Raw genomic sequence first — 18,766 nt, 5'->3', positions numbered from 1 at the left:
CCGGGGGCCTTATCGCTCACTTCCTCTATGAGAGGAGTTGTCGATTCTTGTCCATAAAAGGCCAAAGGCTCACACAGCAGTGACATCAGCCTCGACAGGAAGTAGAGGAGGAAGAGAACGGACTTGGTTCACCAACAGCCGCTGCCTGGGCCTGACTCATCGCCTGCTCACCAAGATAACGTCTCCCCGAGGTCGGCAGAGCTACGCTCTCTGGGGTACACCTGGAAGAGTGCCCTGCCCACAGGACCAGGCTTCAGGTCAAGCAGGTTTCTTGAGAACTAAGATATGGATACGGGCCAAGAAAAATGAAAGCAAAGGGCAGTCCAGGTTGGGCGACATGCCTGCATGGGGGAGACGTGATGGATGTCATGACAAATGGGCCTGAAACTTTCCACCACCAAGGGGTCTGCCTTTCATGAAAACTGCAGAGCAGACCCCTGGGACGCTCACTGTGTGAAGCCTGGCTCTGTGCCGCCTGGGAGGGAAAGTCTCGGGCTGTCCAGGGCAAACTCTTGGACATCAGAGTTAGTTCTCCCAAGACCTTCTGGTGAACAGCATCAGGGTCTCAATGGGCCAAAATGCAAAGCATTTCACCAAGTATAAGATGCGGAGAGACCTGTGGGCTCATGCTCAGAACTTGGGGGCTGGGAAGGCCCTAGAGAGCATCTGGTTCAATCGTCTCTGTCTAGAGGTCAGGACACCAAGTCCTGAGAAGCCCAATGACTTCATCAAAGTCACACAAGCTGAGCCAAGAACCCAGGCCTCTGGACGCTAGTTCTTCCCCATGGAGAGCTCCTAGAAGGGGATCACTTTGCGCCACCAGCAGTCCTGCCTCAGCACTGCAAAGAAAGGGCCATCCACACTCATAATAAAGTGCCACATGGGGTCCTGCGAGCAGCCTGTTACTTTCTCCAAAGCCAGCCCAATTCACGAGCTTGGGTTACAAGTGCTTGGGAAGCAGAGGTGAGAAAAAGCAGGTGCAAAATAATGCTTCACATTAGCTGAGGCTGCAGACTGATGCCGAGCCTTGGGGCCCTTGTGTCACCAAGCCTCTGGCAGCCTGCCTGGCAGTCAGCCAACAAGAAGGAAGGCCCCGGCAGTGGCTCCCAAGCACACAATGTGGTCATCAGCAATGTTTTTCCAAGGCACGGAGGTAGGACCAGACCAAGGAGATGCTTGCTCAGCAGCAACCCAAGCCAGAAGTCTGTTGGACTTGACCCAGTGCCTCCACCCACACACTCCCTCAGGTAGGGCTGTGGTCTGAACCCTGCTGAGGAGGCCCAAGTCCCCAGTTACAGGAGGCAGAGAACGGGCAGCCCTCCAAAACCAGGCACCCTTGATAGTCAGAAAGAAGCCCAAGGGACTGCTCTTAACTTTCATCATGTGAGAGGACAAGCCAGGCCCCAAACAAGCCCTCTCTTGGCCAAAATGCATCCGGTAGCTCACACAGGTGAGCTCCTAGCACACAGGCAAACCTGCCAGAAGCCACTGCTAGTCGTTCATCCACCTTTCCCATGGGCGGGGCTGGGAGCAGGAATGTTCCCCACGCAGGGCTGCTGCTGAGGCAGCTCCCAAGTTTGTCAGGGTAGAGGGAAATTCAAAAGCCACATGTGATACTGATGGCCCACAGCAAATGCCACCAGGACACTGGGAGGGACCCGACACTCCCAAGTCAGTTCTTCCTTGCTCTTAAACAATATTTTCCTTGGGGAAAAGGAAAGATAGGTAGGGGGTGCCGTGGCTGAGTCCCGTACAGAGAGGATGAGGCATGGATCACAGCTCTGGAGACAGCTGGGCTCTCAGGGAGGGAGAAAGGGGAGGACGGAGGGAAGGACAAGAGGACACAAACAGGGAATGAGATGGACACCGCGAGGCAAAGCTCAGGACAAACTTGGCTCCAAGAAGGAGCACAAACAGTCCTGCAAAGAGGACAACGGGCTTTGTGAAACAACACAGTGATGCATTCAGCCCAACCTGGAGAGCACCAGGAGCATCAGTGCTAGGAAGTGAACAGTCATGGCACATGAAGATGCTTCCTGAAGAAGCTGGAGGCTCTGCCGCCTTGGAGAAGGGGCAATCAAATGAAAGGAATGGTGTGCTGGCAACTTTTAGGCCAGAATTTCTCTCCTGGAGCATGGCTTCCACCCTTGGCTTTCAGCTTAGACCTCTGCCCTCTTGTATTTGTGGACTGGCTCATGTGGAAGAGACAAGCTCTTCCTCCAGAGTCACAAAGCCTGGTGGGAATGACATCCTGAACCCAAATCAACACTGTCCATTTGCCAGAACACCATGGGTCCTCAGAGTTTATTACAAAGGTCAACACTGGGCCAACAGCCTTGGTCAAGACTAAAGGAATTTTACAGAAGCCACTTGTGGAATCCTGACTTTTATGCCTAGAGACTTTCAGCTGTGTTATCTCTCTTTAGGGAATTAGTTTTGTTCTCCTCTGATAGTTTAATTCCAGAAACCAGGCAGGGGAAAGAAAGCAACCTTCTTCTCCAAATGCACCAACGTTCAGCCCTGACATCCTGAAACACAGCTCTACTGGAGTCTCAGAGTCAGAACTGGAGAAAACAGGAAAAACGGGCTGGTAAGCAGCGATCACCAGGCAGGAGAGAAGAACGTGTCCAGGGAGGTTAAAAGCACAAAGCAGCTGGGTCATTAGAGACTCTGCAGGTAAGTTCTTGTGTTTGCTTTGGGGGGGCTGTGACAGAGAAACTGGGCCAGGTTTTCAAACACCCCCAAGGTTTCCGGTTCCAAGAGGGCACTCCTTTCTTATCTCCCACTTCAGCCAGCCCGGAGCAAAGCACAGTGGGCCTGTTGGCTTGGATTAAAAACAAAACAAAACAGCAAGCTTAGAGCTGAATCCTTGGAAAGGACTGTTAACCACAGATTCCTCTTCTAGAAGGAACATTTTACAGAAATGAGACTGACAGGCATGACCACACTGTAATTAGGCAGCCTCATTCCAGGGGCTGGGCTTTCCTTCTGGGGGCATCACAAAGCAGCCTCCTGGGATCAGCCACAGGAAAGCACCCCCTGATCCGGGCTCGGTGTTTGGGTGGTGGGCCCAGGGCTGCTTGTCACAGCACCTCTCTGCTTCCCACCAGTACATCAAGAGAGGACCGCCCCAGTGCCGCACGCACGACGTTCTCCTGGAGCTCTACCGAGGCCACGTCAACCAGAGGCCTCGTGCTGCCTGCTCCGGGTCCGTGGACTAGACCGGGCAAGTTGGAGACGGCATCTGCCAGCGCACGCCTGTGTGTTATGTGGTCACTGCAGGGAAGGCAGCTTTGACAAGTCACTTCCTGTGTGTGCTTCTGCCGAGAGCCTGAACTCTCGGAGGATGCTCTTTGAGATTAAGAAACCCGCCTGGAGGAAGCCTCTAGTTATCACCTTCCTTAAGCCAGTGGGATCACGGATGGAAGGAATGTGCGATGTGCAGGTTTACACTGAAGGCAGGGACAGTTCAGTCAAGAAAGTGAATTTCCAGACTCCTAATACTACCTTCTAGAGGGCACTTGCGGCTGGCCCCGTGGCCTAGTGGTTAAGTTCAGTGCACTACACTTTGGCAGCCTGGGTTCAGTTCCCGGGTGCACAGCTACAACATCTGTCAGCAGCCAGGCTGTGGAGGCGTCCCACATACAAAATAGAGGAAGACTGGCACAGATGTCAGCTCAGGGTGAATCTTCCTCAAACATACAGAGGAGGATTGGCAACAGATGTTAGCTTAGGGCCAATCTTCCTCGGCAAAAAAATAAATAAATAATTATAAAGGGCACTCATCACAGAGCAGGCATCGTACATACTGCACCCTGTTTAATTCTTACAATAACCCTGCCAAGAGGCAGATGAGAAAACGAAGGCCCAGGTCGAGTAAGTAGACTTGCTGGACCATGGTCACTGTCAGGAAGTGACAGAGCCAGACTCCCACTGAAACCTAGTCCAAAACCCAGGCTTCTTCTCCACACCAAGTTTCTTGTTCACAAGGCAAGTTTCTCCCTAAAGCTAAGGCCAAGAGAGGCCCAGCAGACTCTTCGTGGTGACTCCTACAGAAGTGCTCTGTCATTTATCAAAGCCCCCCTCTCTACCCCAGCACCCTCAAAGCTAAATGAGGTGGCCTCCCGCTATGAGCTGGACTCTCACTCTCCTCCTGAAGTTGACTTACCTGCCTCTCACGACCTCCTCCAGGCAGGACCATGGCTTGTCTTTCTACTCTAGCACACAGTAGGCACTTGGCTGGCACAGAGGGTAATGATGCGTGGGCACAGAGCATGCCTCCGCGGGGTGACCCACACAGGACACACGGGCCCGGCTCAGACCTCCCTGCAGACAGCGGGGCCCCCATGCGCAGATGCTGGCAGAGCCTGCACCTCCTGGCCTGCACATTCCTGCTTAAGCGGAGTCATCACATCTGTGGCTTCCTCAGCCGCCGTCCTGGTGAGTCTGTTCAAAGTCACACTTTCCCATACCCTCAAAGCACTTCCCTAACAGTGCTTCTCCTCGGAAAGACCCTGGAAAGCAGACAGCTCCAAAGGAGCAACCACCACTGGGGCAGGAAGAACGTGAGAGAGGAGAGGAGGGCCTGTTGCCCGAAACCAGCAAGCTAGAGAGGAGAATTCCTCCAAACACCAGCCAGAGAGTGAGGGGCCACGGTGCCCCTGGGGTGGGCCCCAGGACGGGAATCGGGAATCTGGTTTCTGGGGCGGACTCTCTGCGGGCCTTTGGACGAGTCAGTTAACACTCCTGGGCCTGCCCTGCACCTGAGTTAGAAGGGTCATACTCAGACGGGAAGCGAGCACAAAATTTCTACCCCTCACTGTTCACCCAAAAGGGTTAACCAACCCCTGAGAGGAATGTGGACACTCACTGGGCACTCTGAGCAACCACTCAGTGACCGACCGCTTCTGCTGCAGCCTCTGCTGAGAAGCAGAGGTGGGATTAGCACGGAGCAGAGGGTTAAATAGTTCTCGGATTAGGGTAGGCCTGGAATGAAAGCAGACCCTGCTGCCACTCCCCCAGAAATGCTGGGAGCTCATTAAAATACCATAAAGTCACTGAAAGTGAACCAAACCTGGCATTCCAACTAATTAACATAGAAGAGGGTTTTTTTCCTACTCTTACTGGGGAGATTCCTGGGCTCCAGTCAAATTCTTCCACTGGCCAGTTCTCCTGTAAGAATCCACGCTGTTACCCACTGAGAGAGACCCCGGAAGGCCTGGCCCCAAAGGAAGCCAGGAGCGCCATTTCCCAACCCAGTGGCGCCTTGACGCTGTGCTGCTTCTGTCCAATTCCACAGGCAGCCCCTTGTACCTGCCTTGGGAGACGGCCCTCTTCCCCATCGGGGCCCACGTCTGCCTAGTGAGGGGCAACAACAGGAGTTACGCTCTCTCATCCTCCCGGCCTCAGACACTTCCAAGCCTTCAGCACTCTTCTGAGGAATGGTTCAACCCAAGGCAGGAAGACCCATTAATGGCTGTGACAACAAATCAACCAAATGGGAAAGCCAGGGTTAGGAGGGTGAACCAACCACGTCACCGCAACTTTAATTAAACTGAAGGCTGAGGATTAAAACAAACAGAACAGTGCCGGGCGCGTCTGGGCTGCGCTGTAACCACTTATTGACACATCCCTGCCAGTCTTTCCACAGGATCCGAACTCCACAGGATTCCGACCACCCCAGGCCTCAGCAGCCACACCTTCCTCCAAACTTCCAAGACACCTGCCACCTGCTGCAGTGGTGCCGGCACCAGGGGTGGGTGGCAACTTGTCTTATTATATGGCTGCAAGTACAGATCTGTGTACAGACACGTCTGGTCTCTCCACCTGGGCTGTCAGCGCCTCCAGTGCCAGATAACATACTAAACCACACGGTATTCCAGCACTTTCCACTCCCTTCTCCATGGCCTCATCCAGGGCGCCATATGCTGCCGTGCCCCATCCTGAGCCCATGGCAGACAGCACTAACCTATCCCAGCATTCCTTGGCATTGAGTCCCAGATCCCTGCCAGTACAGGGCTGGGCAAGCCACTACTGATCAATGGGAGTCAATCTCAGAGGAAACCAATCTGCAACACTTAGTCCAGTGGTTCTCAAGTGGGGGCGACTTTGCCCCACAGGAAACATTTGGTAGCAACGTCTGGGGACATTTTCGATGGTCACAACCAGAGAGGGATGGTGTCACTGGCATCTAGTGGGTAGAGGTCAGGATGCTGCTAAATATCTTACAATGCACAGGACAAGCCCTGCCTCCACCCCCAAAAACAGAGAATTACCTGGCCCCAAATGTCAATCGTGCCAAGTTTGAGAAACCCTGGCTTAGCCTGACAAATAGGTAGAGGAACCATACAATTTATCATCCACACTGGGATGCTTCTAAAAGTGAAAGAGGACACGACGAACACTAACTGCAGGCAGCAGGCAGAAACCAGGACTTACAGGCAAACCAGAGCACTGAGAGATGAAAGACGGAGGGAGGCCCCAAGGAAGGGTCCAAGAGCTCATCTCATGGAAGTCCCCAGACAAAGCCAGCAACTACCCTATTTGGAAGAATAAATGATAGCATGTCATAAGCCACAGCCAGCTCAGAGAGGAAGTCTTTTTCTAGTTCTTGTTTAAAGAAAAGGCAGAAAAGGAACTATGTGGCTACCTCTTTTAAGATGTGAGTGACAGAGAACAAACCTGTTTTGCCCCAAAGCCAAGGGGGCAGCATGTGCTAAGACATGTTCTCCAAAAGAGAGGAGCCAATTTTACCCAAGTTTCCCCTGTCAATTCCTGACTTAGGGCAAGAACCAGAGGCTCCTCTCAGGAACTTTCTTTCCTGGTGAACCATCTTGTCGTAACAGGAGCAACTTCTGTTAATTAACTTCTTCCCTACCCCAAGAACAAGAAACCTATTGCTAACTGTTTTGCAGGTCAACTGTGTATGAGGAGAGGGAACTTGAAAATGTCCTCAGTCGGTCACCATGGGGCCTGAACAGCCACAGCAAGTCCAACACAAAGCAGAAGCGAATGAAAACCTCCAGATTGAGAGTTAGAAGTATGTGGACCCAGCACCTGCACAGACCGTTAAAAGCAAGCACCAACACCTCAGGTTCCCTGTGCCCACAAACATATTTCCTACCCCTGGTCTCCAAAAGATCCAAAAGATGAAAACACCCACCCATTTGCACTCATAATTCGGGGCGGCTCCTCGGTTCCCATCACGGCCATTCCGTTACAGACAAGACTTCTCGGTCAACACAAAGGGGAAGCTCCAGCTCTCTGCAGATTCCCTTTTTTTTTCCAATTATCTCCAAACCTATAATTGCTGACTTCTGCCCCTCAAATTTTTTTATTGTTGAACAAATAAAAATTGGATGAATCTCTTTGGGAAGGAGCCCCACAAGTTGTCTGGAAAGGATAGAAGACCAGTTCCAAGGACTCCAACTCTTGGCACCATGCTTTGCATCATTACATCATTCTTGTCAGAATGGTTTGCCCACAAGTGAAAAAGCCCACTTCCTAGAAAACGGCTCAGATCCAGGATCCCAGTGTGGGAACATGCCCTAATTCAGCAGTGCAGAGCTCAAGAAGACTCCAGGGCGCACTTCTTGCACTTGCATGAGGCTGATGAAGACAGCCAGGAGAAAACTGACCCATAACCCCTAGAGACACAGACTCAGGCTCTTCTGTAATCTCACAGAACGTTCTTCCAGCAGACTGTTCAAGTTAGCACTTTGAAACAGGCATCCTGCTTTAAAACTAAAGGACTGGCTTCCTCAAGGGATTTTGAAAGACATGAACCTAGGCCAAACTTGCACATTCTACATAATTCCTCAAGCTTGGAACCGAAACACCTTGCTCACAGTACAGTGTGCAGGGCACAAGACAGTCCCACATGTTGCCATTTTAAACCTCTCAACTAAGGATAAAGTTGTAAATATAGCAGATTCATTACCATCGCTGCCTAGATTAACTACAAAGTTTAAAGAAAAAAAGGATGCATGTGCAATAGGACACGAAAAACCACTATCAACACAAGATAGGAGAATACAGCCCTGCCTGAAAGCCAACTGGGCGTGACTCAGAATGACATGAAACGCACCATATGCCAGGCACCTGGCTCAGCTCTGAGACTATAAAGGCGACGTGGGCCCTGTCCACATCTAGGAGAGAAAAACAAATGTGTAAAACCCCTAAGTCAAATAAACCAATGCAAGTGTAGCCCAGATCTCCTGCCTGGATGGCAGTAACGCTTCAGCTGTGTCTTTAACAACAGGAGAGGGACTTGCCAGGTACGGCAGGCAGATGGAGCAGGTGTGGCGGTTTGAAACAGAAAAGATCTATCAGAGAAATGTCAGGATTTCCATGTGGCAGGGAAGTTGGAGCGGGAGGCAGGAGGCCAACTACAAAGGACACTGTATGCCTCCAGAGGGGTTAAGTGTTATCTTTGGGGCAATGAGGAGCCTTTTCAAGATTTCACATCAGGGGGATTGATCAGATTTGCATTCTAGAAAGATGACCCTCTGAAAGCACAGAGGGAGGGCTCTATTGAGAGCAAAGGTCAAGAGGTCCCAGAAATAGTAAAGGCAAAAAATTGTGGAGGCCTGAACTAAGGCCAGGGCCACAGGACAGGACGGGGAAGAGGATCAGAAATATTAACAGAGATAAAACCTACAGAAAGCACTGACTGACTGGGAAAGAGGGGTGAGGGACAGAGGAGAGTGCAAGATAAGCCAGGTTCCAGGCCTGGGTGACTGGGTGGATGGCGAAATGGCAGCTGGGAGCAACTGGCTGGCAGCAATCAGGCGACAGTGGCAGCCGTCAGCCAGAAAGTGAGAACAAAGCTACTCAAGTGGATGAGGCCATCGTCCCGAGGAATACTCCGAGGGAGCAGACAAGACCTTGAGGAGCACCGACATGCAGGGACAGGGGAAGTCCCAGGAGAGAACCACGTAGATGGGAACGGCAGAGACCAGGGAACCAGAGAAATAGTCGTGGGAAGGAAGGGGTTTCAAAAGGGAGTGGTCAAGAGTGTCCAACCCCAAGAGAGGTTAAGTAAGAGAACAACTCACGCTACTACAGATTTAGCAACACAGCAGGGAGGGTGACCTTTGTCAGACAGTCTGCAGAAGTGGTGGGGCCAGTCGAGCAGGGCCAGAAGCGTGACCAGGAAGTGAAGAATGGAAGCGGTGAGCAGGGATACTTCCGCTAAACAGCTCTGCTGTGATGGGACAGAGAGAAGCTGGAGAGGGGTGCAGAATCCAGGACAGACTTTGTGTCTGTTATGTAAAAGACGGTCAGAACTCAAGCACGTTCCTAGACTGGGGGGAAGCGAGACAGAGGTGAAAAACAAGGAGGAAAGAGAGTAAGCGGTAGAAGAAGGGGTCTGGAAGAGAGCAGAAGACTGGCATGGGAGCTCTTGACAAGAATCAGAAATTGGGAAAATAATTAGGAAACGTATTTTTTAAAGCTTCTAGAACATTCTATCAACATATAAACATCTCCTTTGATAGTCACTGGTCTTGGCTCTCACACATCGGCTTACAGAGCTCCACGATGCCCCATCACCAGTGCCATCAACACCGACCCAGCCACTCGATCCCTTTGGCACTGACCATGAAGGAGCACCTGCAAAGGTGTCAACGAGGCTGCAAGCAGACCCAGCCCCGAGGAGGCCACAGCACCCACCTTGCATCATACTCCTGTAGGCGGTGTCTGTGATGGCATAGATGTGGGGGGGCATCTCGTGCCTCTTCTTGCCCTTGTACATTTCCACAATCTCTTCGGAGTAGATGGGCAGGTTCTTATAAGGATTGATGACCACACAGAACAGCCCTGAATAGGTCTAAAGAAAAGAGTGACAAACAGGAATGGGTTAGGAAGTCTGACTCTCAACGGCATGTAAACCTTGTGGCAAAGTATCTGCTGCCTCCAAGGCCCCCGAGTCAGCGGGATGTGAAAGCACCCCCTGGAGCCCCCCACTCTCTGTGCCCCACTCTGGCAGACCTGCCACAGGGGTGGGGGCACAGGCACCATCTCTGCTCTTTTAGCGAGGGTCCTCGCTTGACTGCACAACTGCTGCCAGTTTTGCATGCCAACCAGTGTGTGCATCAGGCGAGATCCACGGCAAGTTCACGGACAGCAGAAGTCCAGGAACAAAACTCGGATCCAAGGACAATAAGAGATGTGTTTGTCCACGAGAGACACACAGAGAAAAGGATTCAGCTGCACAAGCAAACTGTGGAAACACAAATTACTCTACCCGAAGGACTCGCAGAGCTGCTCAAGCCGAAACGTTTCCCGCACTGGGAAAAACTCACTGCACTCCTCAAACATTCAGATCTTTTGTGGGCTAGTAGATCACTCACCGATACCTCTCTCCCTGGAATTCTCTAGAGAGAGTCACATGAAAATCTCTAAAAAACTTAAAGACAACTTGCACGTCCCCTGTGAGCCTTCTCCAAGACTCAGGTCTTCTCTGAAGGGGGCCCAATTAGTCCACACTCTTCATACGAGGCATCCAAAAGTACACCCAATGTTCCAAGTCTGATCTGACCAGGTTCAAACCAGATCCTAGAGGCAGATGTGCTGAGTTCCAACCCCATCAAGGACAGGTTTCTTAACCTCTCTCTCCCTCCATCTCCCAGCCTATAAAACAGGGCCAGGCAGACATCCACGCCTCATTAAGAGGTTATGAGGATGGCACGGCACCCAGCTGTGGAGAGGACTCCCAGGAGGTCAGGAGAGCGGTTCCCAGTGGCAGGCCCACACAGACCTGCCTCTCCTCAGTGTCTTAAGGTAAATCCACATTAACTTGTGACTACTAATTCTTTTTCTAACAATTTTCCTGCTATCTTTTCTTCCACGATCCCTCTCTCCACCAAAAACAAAAATACACTCCTGGTAGCTGAGTGAGACTCCCAAGACCACCCAGGTGACCGGAGCTCATCAGCTAGGGGGACGCAGCTCTCTTTTAGCAGCTGGAGCAACCCAAGCAGCCTCTTCCTAGGAAATTGCGCCGCAGACCCAGAAGAAGGTTGGCGAAGAGAGACCAGCACGGCAGGATGCACACACACCTGCAGCCCTGACTGTTGAGTGACAGCTGAAGGTCATGAGGCTAATGACAGAGCTGGGAACAGACCCAAGTGTCACACCACCCAGCACAGACCTCCCTGGTGGTAGAGGCCAGTTCTCTGAGCTCCTCAAATCTTTTTCTTTTCCTTGTTACAAACAGCCTTCACCTCACTGTCCGTGGTTTCGCCCCTCGATCCAACAGCATCCAACACCTGAGGGGCTGTGCTAGGTGTCAACCCAACCCCTTCCACCGCGCCAAAAAACAAGGATGGCTCTTGTGGCTGAACCCAAAGACAGGGTCCACAGAGGAACCAGCTGTGAGGCAAAGGTCTTCCCAGCACTGGCCAAGGGCTACAGCACTTGGAGTTTCCAAACACAAGTTAGACTGAAAGCAGAACCCGGGAGGGACACACCAACCAAACGCTGGCCTGCATGCAAAGGAGCAGCTGAGTCTGGAAATGAACAGGCGTGTTTGGCTGCCTCTTCTGTTGGGAGGAGGGGACGCAGGGCCCTTGCTTTCCTTTCTTCCCGGGATAATCAGTCATTTGTCTGCCCTCCAACTACTCCCTTCACAAGACACCAGGGAAGCTCTAAAGCAAAGGCGTCCACACATGGTGTTGACAACCTGGGGCCCGGGGATTACAGGAAGACTCCTGGTCTTCCCTCCATGTGACTGTTGGGTGGGGACAAGACAGAAAGCCAGGGAGCAGCAAGGTTACCCCAGGAGCACAGAAACAATCCAGCTTTGTTCCCGGCATCTAAGAAAACCTACACTCTAGGAAATCCAGGCTGATCAAAGCAAAGGCCACATGGCCCCACGTTTAGGGTGTGCCACACAGCCAGGTGTTTAGAAACAGCTAGTGGTGAGAGCAGAAGGGGACTAGGGGGTATGAGTCTTTCTGACAGCTGGGTGGGCAGATGGTCCTGTGGAGGGTTCCAGGGGGCCTCCAAGTGCGCTGGGCTAATACCATCAAATCAGTGGATGTGACCAGACTACGCCCGCGGAACCGGTGCCGCAGCTCAGGTGGGAGGGATGGGACTCGACCGTGAGCCACTCTCATTGGACACTCGTGGAGGCGCAGACGCTGAGCAAGTGGCTTTGCTCCCACACGGCCACACCAGGGAGCTGCTCCATTCTCGGGCCACAGAGGCTCTTTGTGTCCAACCGCCCTGCATCCCAGGGCCTCACCCCCCGCAGAAAGAGACAGAGCAGCTGTGGCACAGGATCAGCCACGCCGCCCACAACGCTGCGCACACAGGCTGAGCAAAGCCTCCCGGGTCGCAATCTGGAACGGCGTGCGCAGAGGTGGACTGCGAGTGAGGCCGCCCCTGCCCCGGCAGCCCCACCGAGTGGCTTTGATCTCCCCGCAGCTCAGCACCTGCTGGGGTCTCCACTTGGGCAATTGCAGAGACAATCAGTTTCCCTTCTGGTGACGACGCTCAGGAGGAAGCTGGTCTGAGGCAGGAGGAACTGCACTGCACACAGGAGGTGACATAACGGGACTGACGCCTCCAGCCCGAGCGTTCTAGAGAAAAAGCTCAGGGCCTACCCACCAAGCCCACCTATAGAGCAAAACCAAAGCTTCCGAGAAAAGATGAAGCAACTAACGTGGAAGGCACTGTGATGACCAGTATTCCCCTTTGCAGGAGGTAAGACCGTCTGCAGCCAGCTGATAGAGGCACAGGCAGGCCGCCAGACTCGCTCCAGGCTGTTAAGTCTCTAACAGGACCCAGGTGGAACAGCGACACCAGCAGAGGGCCAGGCTACCTTCACCGGTAGCAAATGGCAGCAGGAGAGTCCGGGCCTGGCCGTGAGCCAGGTGCTTCATGCAGTCCTCACGGATCCTCCCTCGCAGACGAGGAAGCGAGGCCCCATGCAGCCGTGCCGCATGGTCAGGAAGGGGCAAGTGCTGGGATTCGAACCGGGTCCTGGAGGCTCCAACTCCCAGGCCCTTATCGCTCTGCTTTACTGAGCAGAGGCCATTTCTTGGTGGCACAGCAGAGTGGGTGTAACATAAGCTATCGAGCTGCCAAAGGGAGGGTCCCGCTGCCGGACAATTGGACAGTGGCTTCCTGCGGACAGGCAATACTTCCTTAAAGGCCCTTTGTTTTTCTGCAGGTCACTAATTCTGCATTTCAGTGGTCAACACCCCTAAGGACAGGGGCTTTTAATTTGGTCCACACAACATTCTCGCCAAGAAACAGAGAGAGAACTGGGCTGACAGTCAGGAAACCCAAGTTCCAGTCTCAGCTCTGCCAACACCTAGCTGTGTGACCTTGCATAAGTCTCTTGCCCTCTCTGGGCCTCAATTCTTCCCACTTGTCCTGTTAGAAGCTTGGGCTAAGCTGGTCTATACAGAAGGACTTTTCCAGGTAGACAGTTCTGTGTATCTCCTTATTGACTAATCAGGCTGATCCTCAAAGGGTGGTCATCAATGGCAGGAAACGAGGACCTTGTTATCAGGGACAGATTTAGTAATCAGCAAGCTAATGCAGTCCTGGCAGATACTCTGGCCCAGTCAAGACTTCTGGATAATCCAGAACGGCCCGTGGCTCAACAGAGGGATGCAGCACATTGCAGAGCACTCAGAAGTGCCAGACCAGGGGGTGAGGGAAGGATCCTATGGAAATGTGTGCTGACGTCACCCTAAAACTCTATAGAAAAGAAAGTGGCTGGCCCTGAGGGAGCCGCTCACCATCCCTGTAACAGGATGAGCCCGGCCCCTCCTTCTATTACACATGACCAGGGCAAACCCCTCGGTCCAAGACTTGGTCTTCCCACCTCTAGAATGAGGGTTGTGATAATCTCGAGATGTGTTCCTCCTCCAGTGCAAACAGATTTTGAGAACTGTTTTATTCAGTTCCAAGACCACAAAGGCCGAGGCGAATATAACAGCACACTTAAAGCCAGAGCTATTTTAGGACTAGGAAGAACCAGATATTTCTTCCCAACTGAGGTCGAAACCAGAGGAAATTAACTGAATAGAAGAAATTGGGATCGACATTAGAAAGCTTTGTGACCCCAGGGCCGTAAGAGCTTGGAGCCCATGACCAAGAGGATGGGTAAGTGATCGCCTCTCCATGTGTTCTAAAGCAGTGAGGAGCCATCTTTGCGCAAATGTAGCGCTGCTAGAAAGAGGAAAGAGAAAAGTCTGCTCCTTATCCTTTGCTTGCTCTGGGCCTTTGAACATGCTGTTCTCTGGACTCTAAGCCTGGCATGGAACCAGTCTAACGTGTTGGATGGACTAGTGATTCAAGTCCTACTCTTGAAGGTTCATCTCTGCTCCAAGCACACTCCCCAGGGAAGTAAGCGACACCAACAGGCCTCTATAAAGAACAGGATGGCGGAGATACCAAAAAAGAGAGTGGGCAAAGGGGTGAGAGCGGAGGGGACCAGGTGGTGCAGGGGGAACAAGGTGGGAAACCAGAACACAGTGTTCCTATCTTTGAGAAGGAACTGACCACGCTGGGCTGATCCCTCCCTTCTCCACCAAGACTGAGGACCAATGCCAGCAGGTGGGCACACCCTAGACATGTCATGGTCTTCTCACTGCTGTTGGTGTCAAACAGGCTTCCTTACTGTGTTTTGGCTACACAGAGAAGAGACAAAACCAACGCTATGAGAACAGTCCATTAGGACGTTCAGATGCCAAACTTGAAGGATGTCACCCCAGCATTCCTTAAAGTCCTCTTCTGCCTCAGAGAGCCAGGGCATGGGCATGGGAGGGGGACGGGACGGGACAGACCTGGAACCTCCCGCCTCAGAGCCCTCGCGCCCCACTTACGTAGATGAGCCCTGAGTAGTAGCGCTCCTTGAGGTTGTGCAAGACCGAGGCTTCGTTGAGGCACGTGAGCTCCGCCATGTCCTCCACCTTGGAGAACTTGGGCGGGTTCATCTTCTGGATGTCATCCTTGTTCACTTTCACCTTCTTCCCATTCTCCACCAGCTCCACGATGGCCTCCTCGCCCACCTCTTCCTTGAGGCTGGCGGGCTCAAAGCCACTCTTCTCGGAAGGCACCCATACCAGCTTCTTGGCAGCCCAGTCGGCCTGGGCCAGTGGGTTATTGATGAAGTTTTTGTCCACATAGAGATACTTATCAGCAGCTTGCTGCGCCATGGTGACTTACAGCCAGGACCTAAGGGAGAAAAAAGGACAAAACATCAGATAGCACTACATCAGCCACACGAGCATCGCAAACATCCACCTCTTCTCTTTGCCAAGTGTATAGCATCACGGTACAGTACAACTCTAGAGAACCAGGCTGCACAATTTGCCGGAATTTTCCCGTTCTCCACTTTTAGAAAGAAAGATGCACATGGCTGGAAAAAACAAGCTGTTATCAGGAATTCTGGAAGACATAAGGTGTATGGGTAAGGCATATCTCAGGAGCAATACACAATCCAACAAATCTATAAACAACTATTGTGCCAAATGATGAGTGTAAGAACCTCAAAGACAGATGCAATTATAGTCACTAAGCTACAGCTGCTAAGGCAGGAAAGCGACCACACAATTTAAGGGGACTTCCAACAAAAACAGGTTTCCAATTAGCCCAAAAGGCAACTGACTACAACGGCACATGGTGGAAGTTTCCAGTTGCAGAAACTTTTTTTATTTCACAGAGTCAACCAAGAAAAGAAAATAAAACACCATGTTTCCAGCAGATTTTAATTCCATCTTGATAATACAGCCGAAAGACATAGGGCGCGAAGAAAAGAAGTCAGGCTCCAGGCAACCTCATGGAGAGGGAGGCCAGGCTTCCCTTCTGGGGCACGGATGTCAAAGGGCCAGCCTCATAAATGATGGGCCAGGAGAACCTGAGTATATGAATGTTTGCTTTTTTTAAAACTCATCTGCGAAACAAAGATGATGAAATAATAATCCCTTACATCTGTGTGGTTTTATAGTTTATGAAAGGCTTTCACACAGGTTTCGCTATCTCGAAAGATCTTCATCACAACTCTGTAAGGTGGGTAATGGCACGTGTTATTATCCCGTTTCACAGATGAGGAAACAGAAGCTCCCTGGAGGTAAGTCCAGAGTCGCCAGGGAAGGACTCCAAACTCCTGGTCCCCTGGCCTTCCTGCAGCATCACCACAGTGCTTAATCCTGCTCCAAGGCTCAGGCTGGGGTCAGCTGAGACGACAGCTGCCTTGAGTGAACAGGAATCAGGGCTTAGAAACCCAAACATAGCCAGCCCACGGCCACCAGCGGAACAACCCAGAAGCTCACTGCCTAGCTCACGATACAGGAAGGCTTTTCCTTTGTGAGAGCAAGGGCCCCTCCTCAGGGAAGCCAAGAGGACCCCAAATCCGGAGTCACAAGGGCCTTCATGCTTCCAGATTCCAACAACGACTTGGATGCCAAGGAGGCTGGAGGCTTGGGTAGGAGCAACAAAAGGCAAAGTCTGGGCTGCCCAGGCCTTCTTATCTGGGCTCGTTAAATGGTTTCCAGATCAAGGCTGAGGGGCTCCCCTGGACTCACTCCAGGAGAGGCTGTTTTCCAGGAAATCTGCTCCCTGCCCCCACAACAGGGCAAAGGCAAGTCCAAGGAGCAGAGCCTGGCAGCCTCCCCATCTCCCTCAGCCGGTGGCTTTGTTTACATTCCCAGCACAAGCAAACCCTGGCAGACCCTCTCGGGGGACAGGGCCACCATCCACCTGCAAGGTCCACCCCTTGAGAGAAGGCAGGGCCCAAGAGTCAGGCAGCAGCAGACAGGGCAGGAATGGGACGGTGGCAGAGCACCTGGCTGGCCCTCGTCTTCCGTGTGGGTCTGGGGGCCAGGCAGGTGGCAGGGCCCTGGGCACCGCCAGCTTACTTCCGGCTGTCCTCACTTCTGCACTGGCCAGTCCATTCAAGCAAATCAAAGGCTTCCCTCTGCCAGCGTAAGTACCAGCTGTCCTCTGTCGCTCTGCCATACATCTGACCACTGGCCAGTGGGCCTCCCCCGAGTCCCGCCACCCAGGTTCCAGAAACCAGTCTCCCCATCGTGGCACTGCCCTGCTCAAGAATGTGCAGTGATCACAGGGCACGGGGCCTCACGGGCTGCTGGTTCTGTCTTTCTGCAGACTCCAAACCCATCAATACACAAAAAGGAGTTCCCTTGAACCCTGTCCCCCAAAATCCTAAGTCTGCTGCTGATTAGGAGTTCCAGTGGCCCAGCCCAGGGAAGACACTCGAAGATGTTGCATGACCTTCACAAGGTCAGCCCCAGAGGAGGAGGGAAGGGGGCACTCATTAAGTACTACTGCCATCATCACACTCAGTTTATTTATAACCTCACTTAACCAGCAATCACCCTAAAAAAGAGCTTTTATCATTCCCATGTATAAATGAGGAAACAGGCTCAGAGAGGGCAGGTCACTTGCCCAGGGTCGCCCAGCCCAGTCATGGCACTAGGTTCTAACCCAGATCCTCCTGGCCCCCGGGCCTGGGCTCTTCCCAGCACACTTGTGCCTGGGGTCTGGCAGGAGTCAGGCTAGCACCAGAGCTGGGCTGAGTTGACGTGGGGAGTACGGGGGAGTGCATTCCATGGCATTCAACAAACATTTACTGAGCGTTAGCAGGCAGGTGGGGAGGCTGAGAGTGAGCCTTCCTGGGGTGGACCACGTAGCCCGTCATAAAGCAGAGCACGGTAAAAGTCTACATTCTCACTCCCTTGGCTGCTGTCAACACCAAGTAGCCCATGAGTGATGGCAGAAGACCTGGCCCTCAACAAACTCCACTTCATCCCAGCAACTCCAACCCTGGTGGGACCAGCCGCAAAGGACATGGCAGCCTGGCCTCATGGCAACACATGGGCTCCCTGCAGGCTCAGGCCCTCGGCACTCAGCCTACCCTGGGAACCCCATACACCGCTCAGCCCTTTCCTCAGTGGGTCTGCGCTGGAGGGGGAAAACTCCACCAGACCCACCACCCTCGGCTCCTCACTTGGGGTTTGCGGGGGGAGGCAGTTACAGGCCAGCGCTGTCTACCCCTGATGGCTGGCAGAGGCCTGGAGGCCAAGCCATACTTCTGTAAGACAGAGGGGCACAGTGCGTCCCCTCAGAGCTGGACTGACACAGAGGGCTGCACCCGCTGCCTCCAGGCATGCCTAGGCCCCCATGAACGGTGGGCTTAAGAGTCTCGCTCCAAGCAGACTTTTTCATTAGACACAGCTGGGCCCTGCTGGGCCAGGCCAAGGACAGAGCTATTTGGTTTCAGCAGCTCTGCTGGAACGCTGTGGGTGAGCAGCAGTGCCAAGATCAATACAGGGGCTAAGCTGGTGGGGAGGGCCGCCGAGGTCACCATGAACAATGGGCTTTCTATGAAGGCCTCCCACCTGGCCACGACAGGAACATCCGTTCCACGACTGGGGGGCCACAGGGCTGCAGCTGAGCTCCCGTCTCCACCTGCGTCAGGAGGCGGCTCCTGCGCCCAGCGGCTGCTGACTCATGCAAGGCAGCTGCTGACTCATGTATGCCCGGTAGGGAAGGCGGCTACGCAGACAGGTTAACAGGTGACCGCTCACCTCTGGGGACGCAGGCGGAGTGAGCCGCCGCTGTCAAGGGCTGTTAGGAATGAAATGAGAGGCTCTAGAGAACAGACACTAAGGGGGCAGTCTACTAAACACGGCAGCCACTTCTCCCAGCCCTGTCCTGGGACCACATCTTTTTTGAAACAGCCTCTTTGAAACTTCTTGTTAAACTGTACGTAATATAAAGGTTT

At 52.8% G+C, this 18,766-nt stretch overlaps 1 protein-coding gene across 1 annotated transcript in view; it reads right to left on the bottom strand.

Moving 5' to 3' along the window:
* The window catches only part of MYH9 (myosin heavy chain 9), a 90,442-nt gene that overhangs the window by 45,533 nt on the left and 26,143 nt on the right, over positions 1-18,766 (bottom strand). The window contains exons 2-3 of the mRNA XM_046646246.1: positions 14,844-15,195; positions 9,673-9,829 (exon numbers count right to left, since the gene is read on the bottom strand). Coding sequence (XP_046502202.1) covers positions 9,673-9,829; positions 14,844-15,176 — 490 coding nt within the window. The 5' untranslated portion in view covers positions 15,177-15,195. The remainder of the gene's footprint in view (positions 1-9,672; positions 9,830-14,843; positions 15,196-18,766) is intronic.

This window comes from Equus quagga, chromosome 19 (genome assembly GCF_021613505.1).
Source record: "Equus quagga isolate Etosha38 chromosome 19, UCLA_HA_Equagga_1.0, whole genome shotgun sequence".
NCBI classification, from domain to species: domain Eukaryota; kingdom Metazoa; phylum Chordata; class Mammalia; order Perissodactyla; family Equidae; genus Equus; species Equus quagga.
Note: the sequence above shows the minus strand (reverse complement) of the source record. Positions and strands in the feature narration are given on the sequence as shown.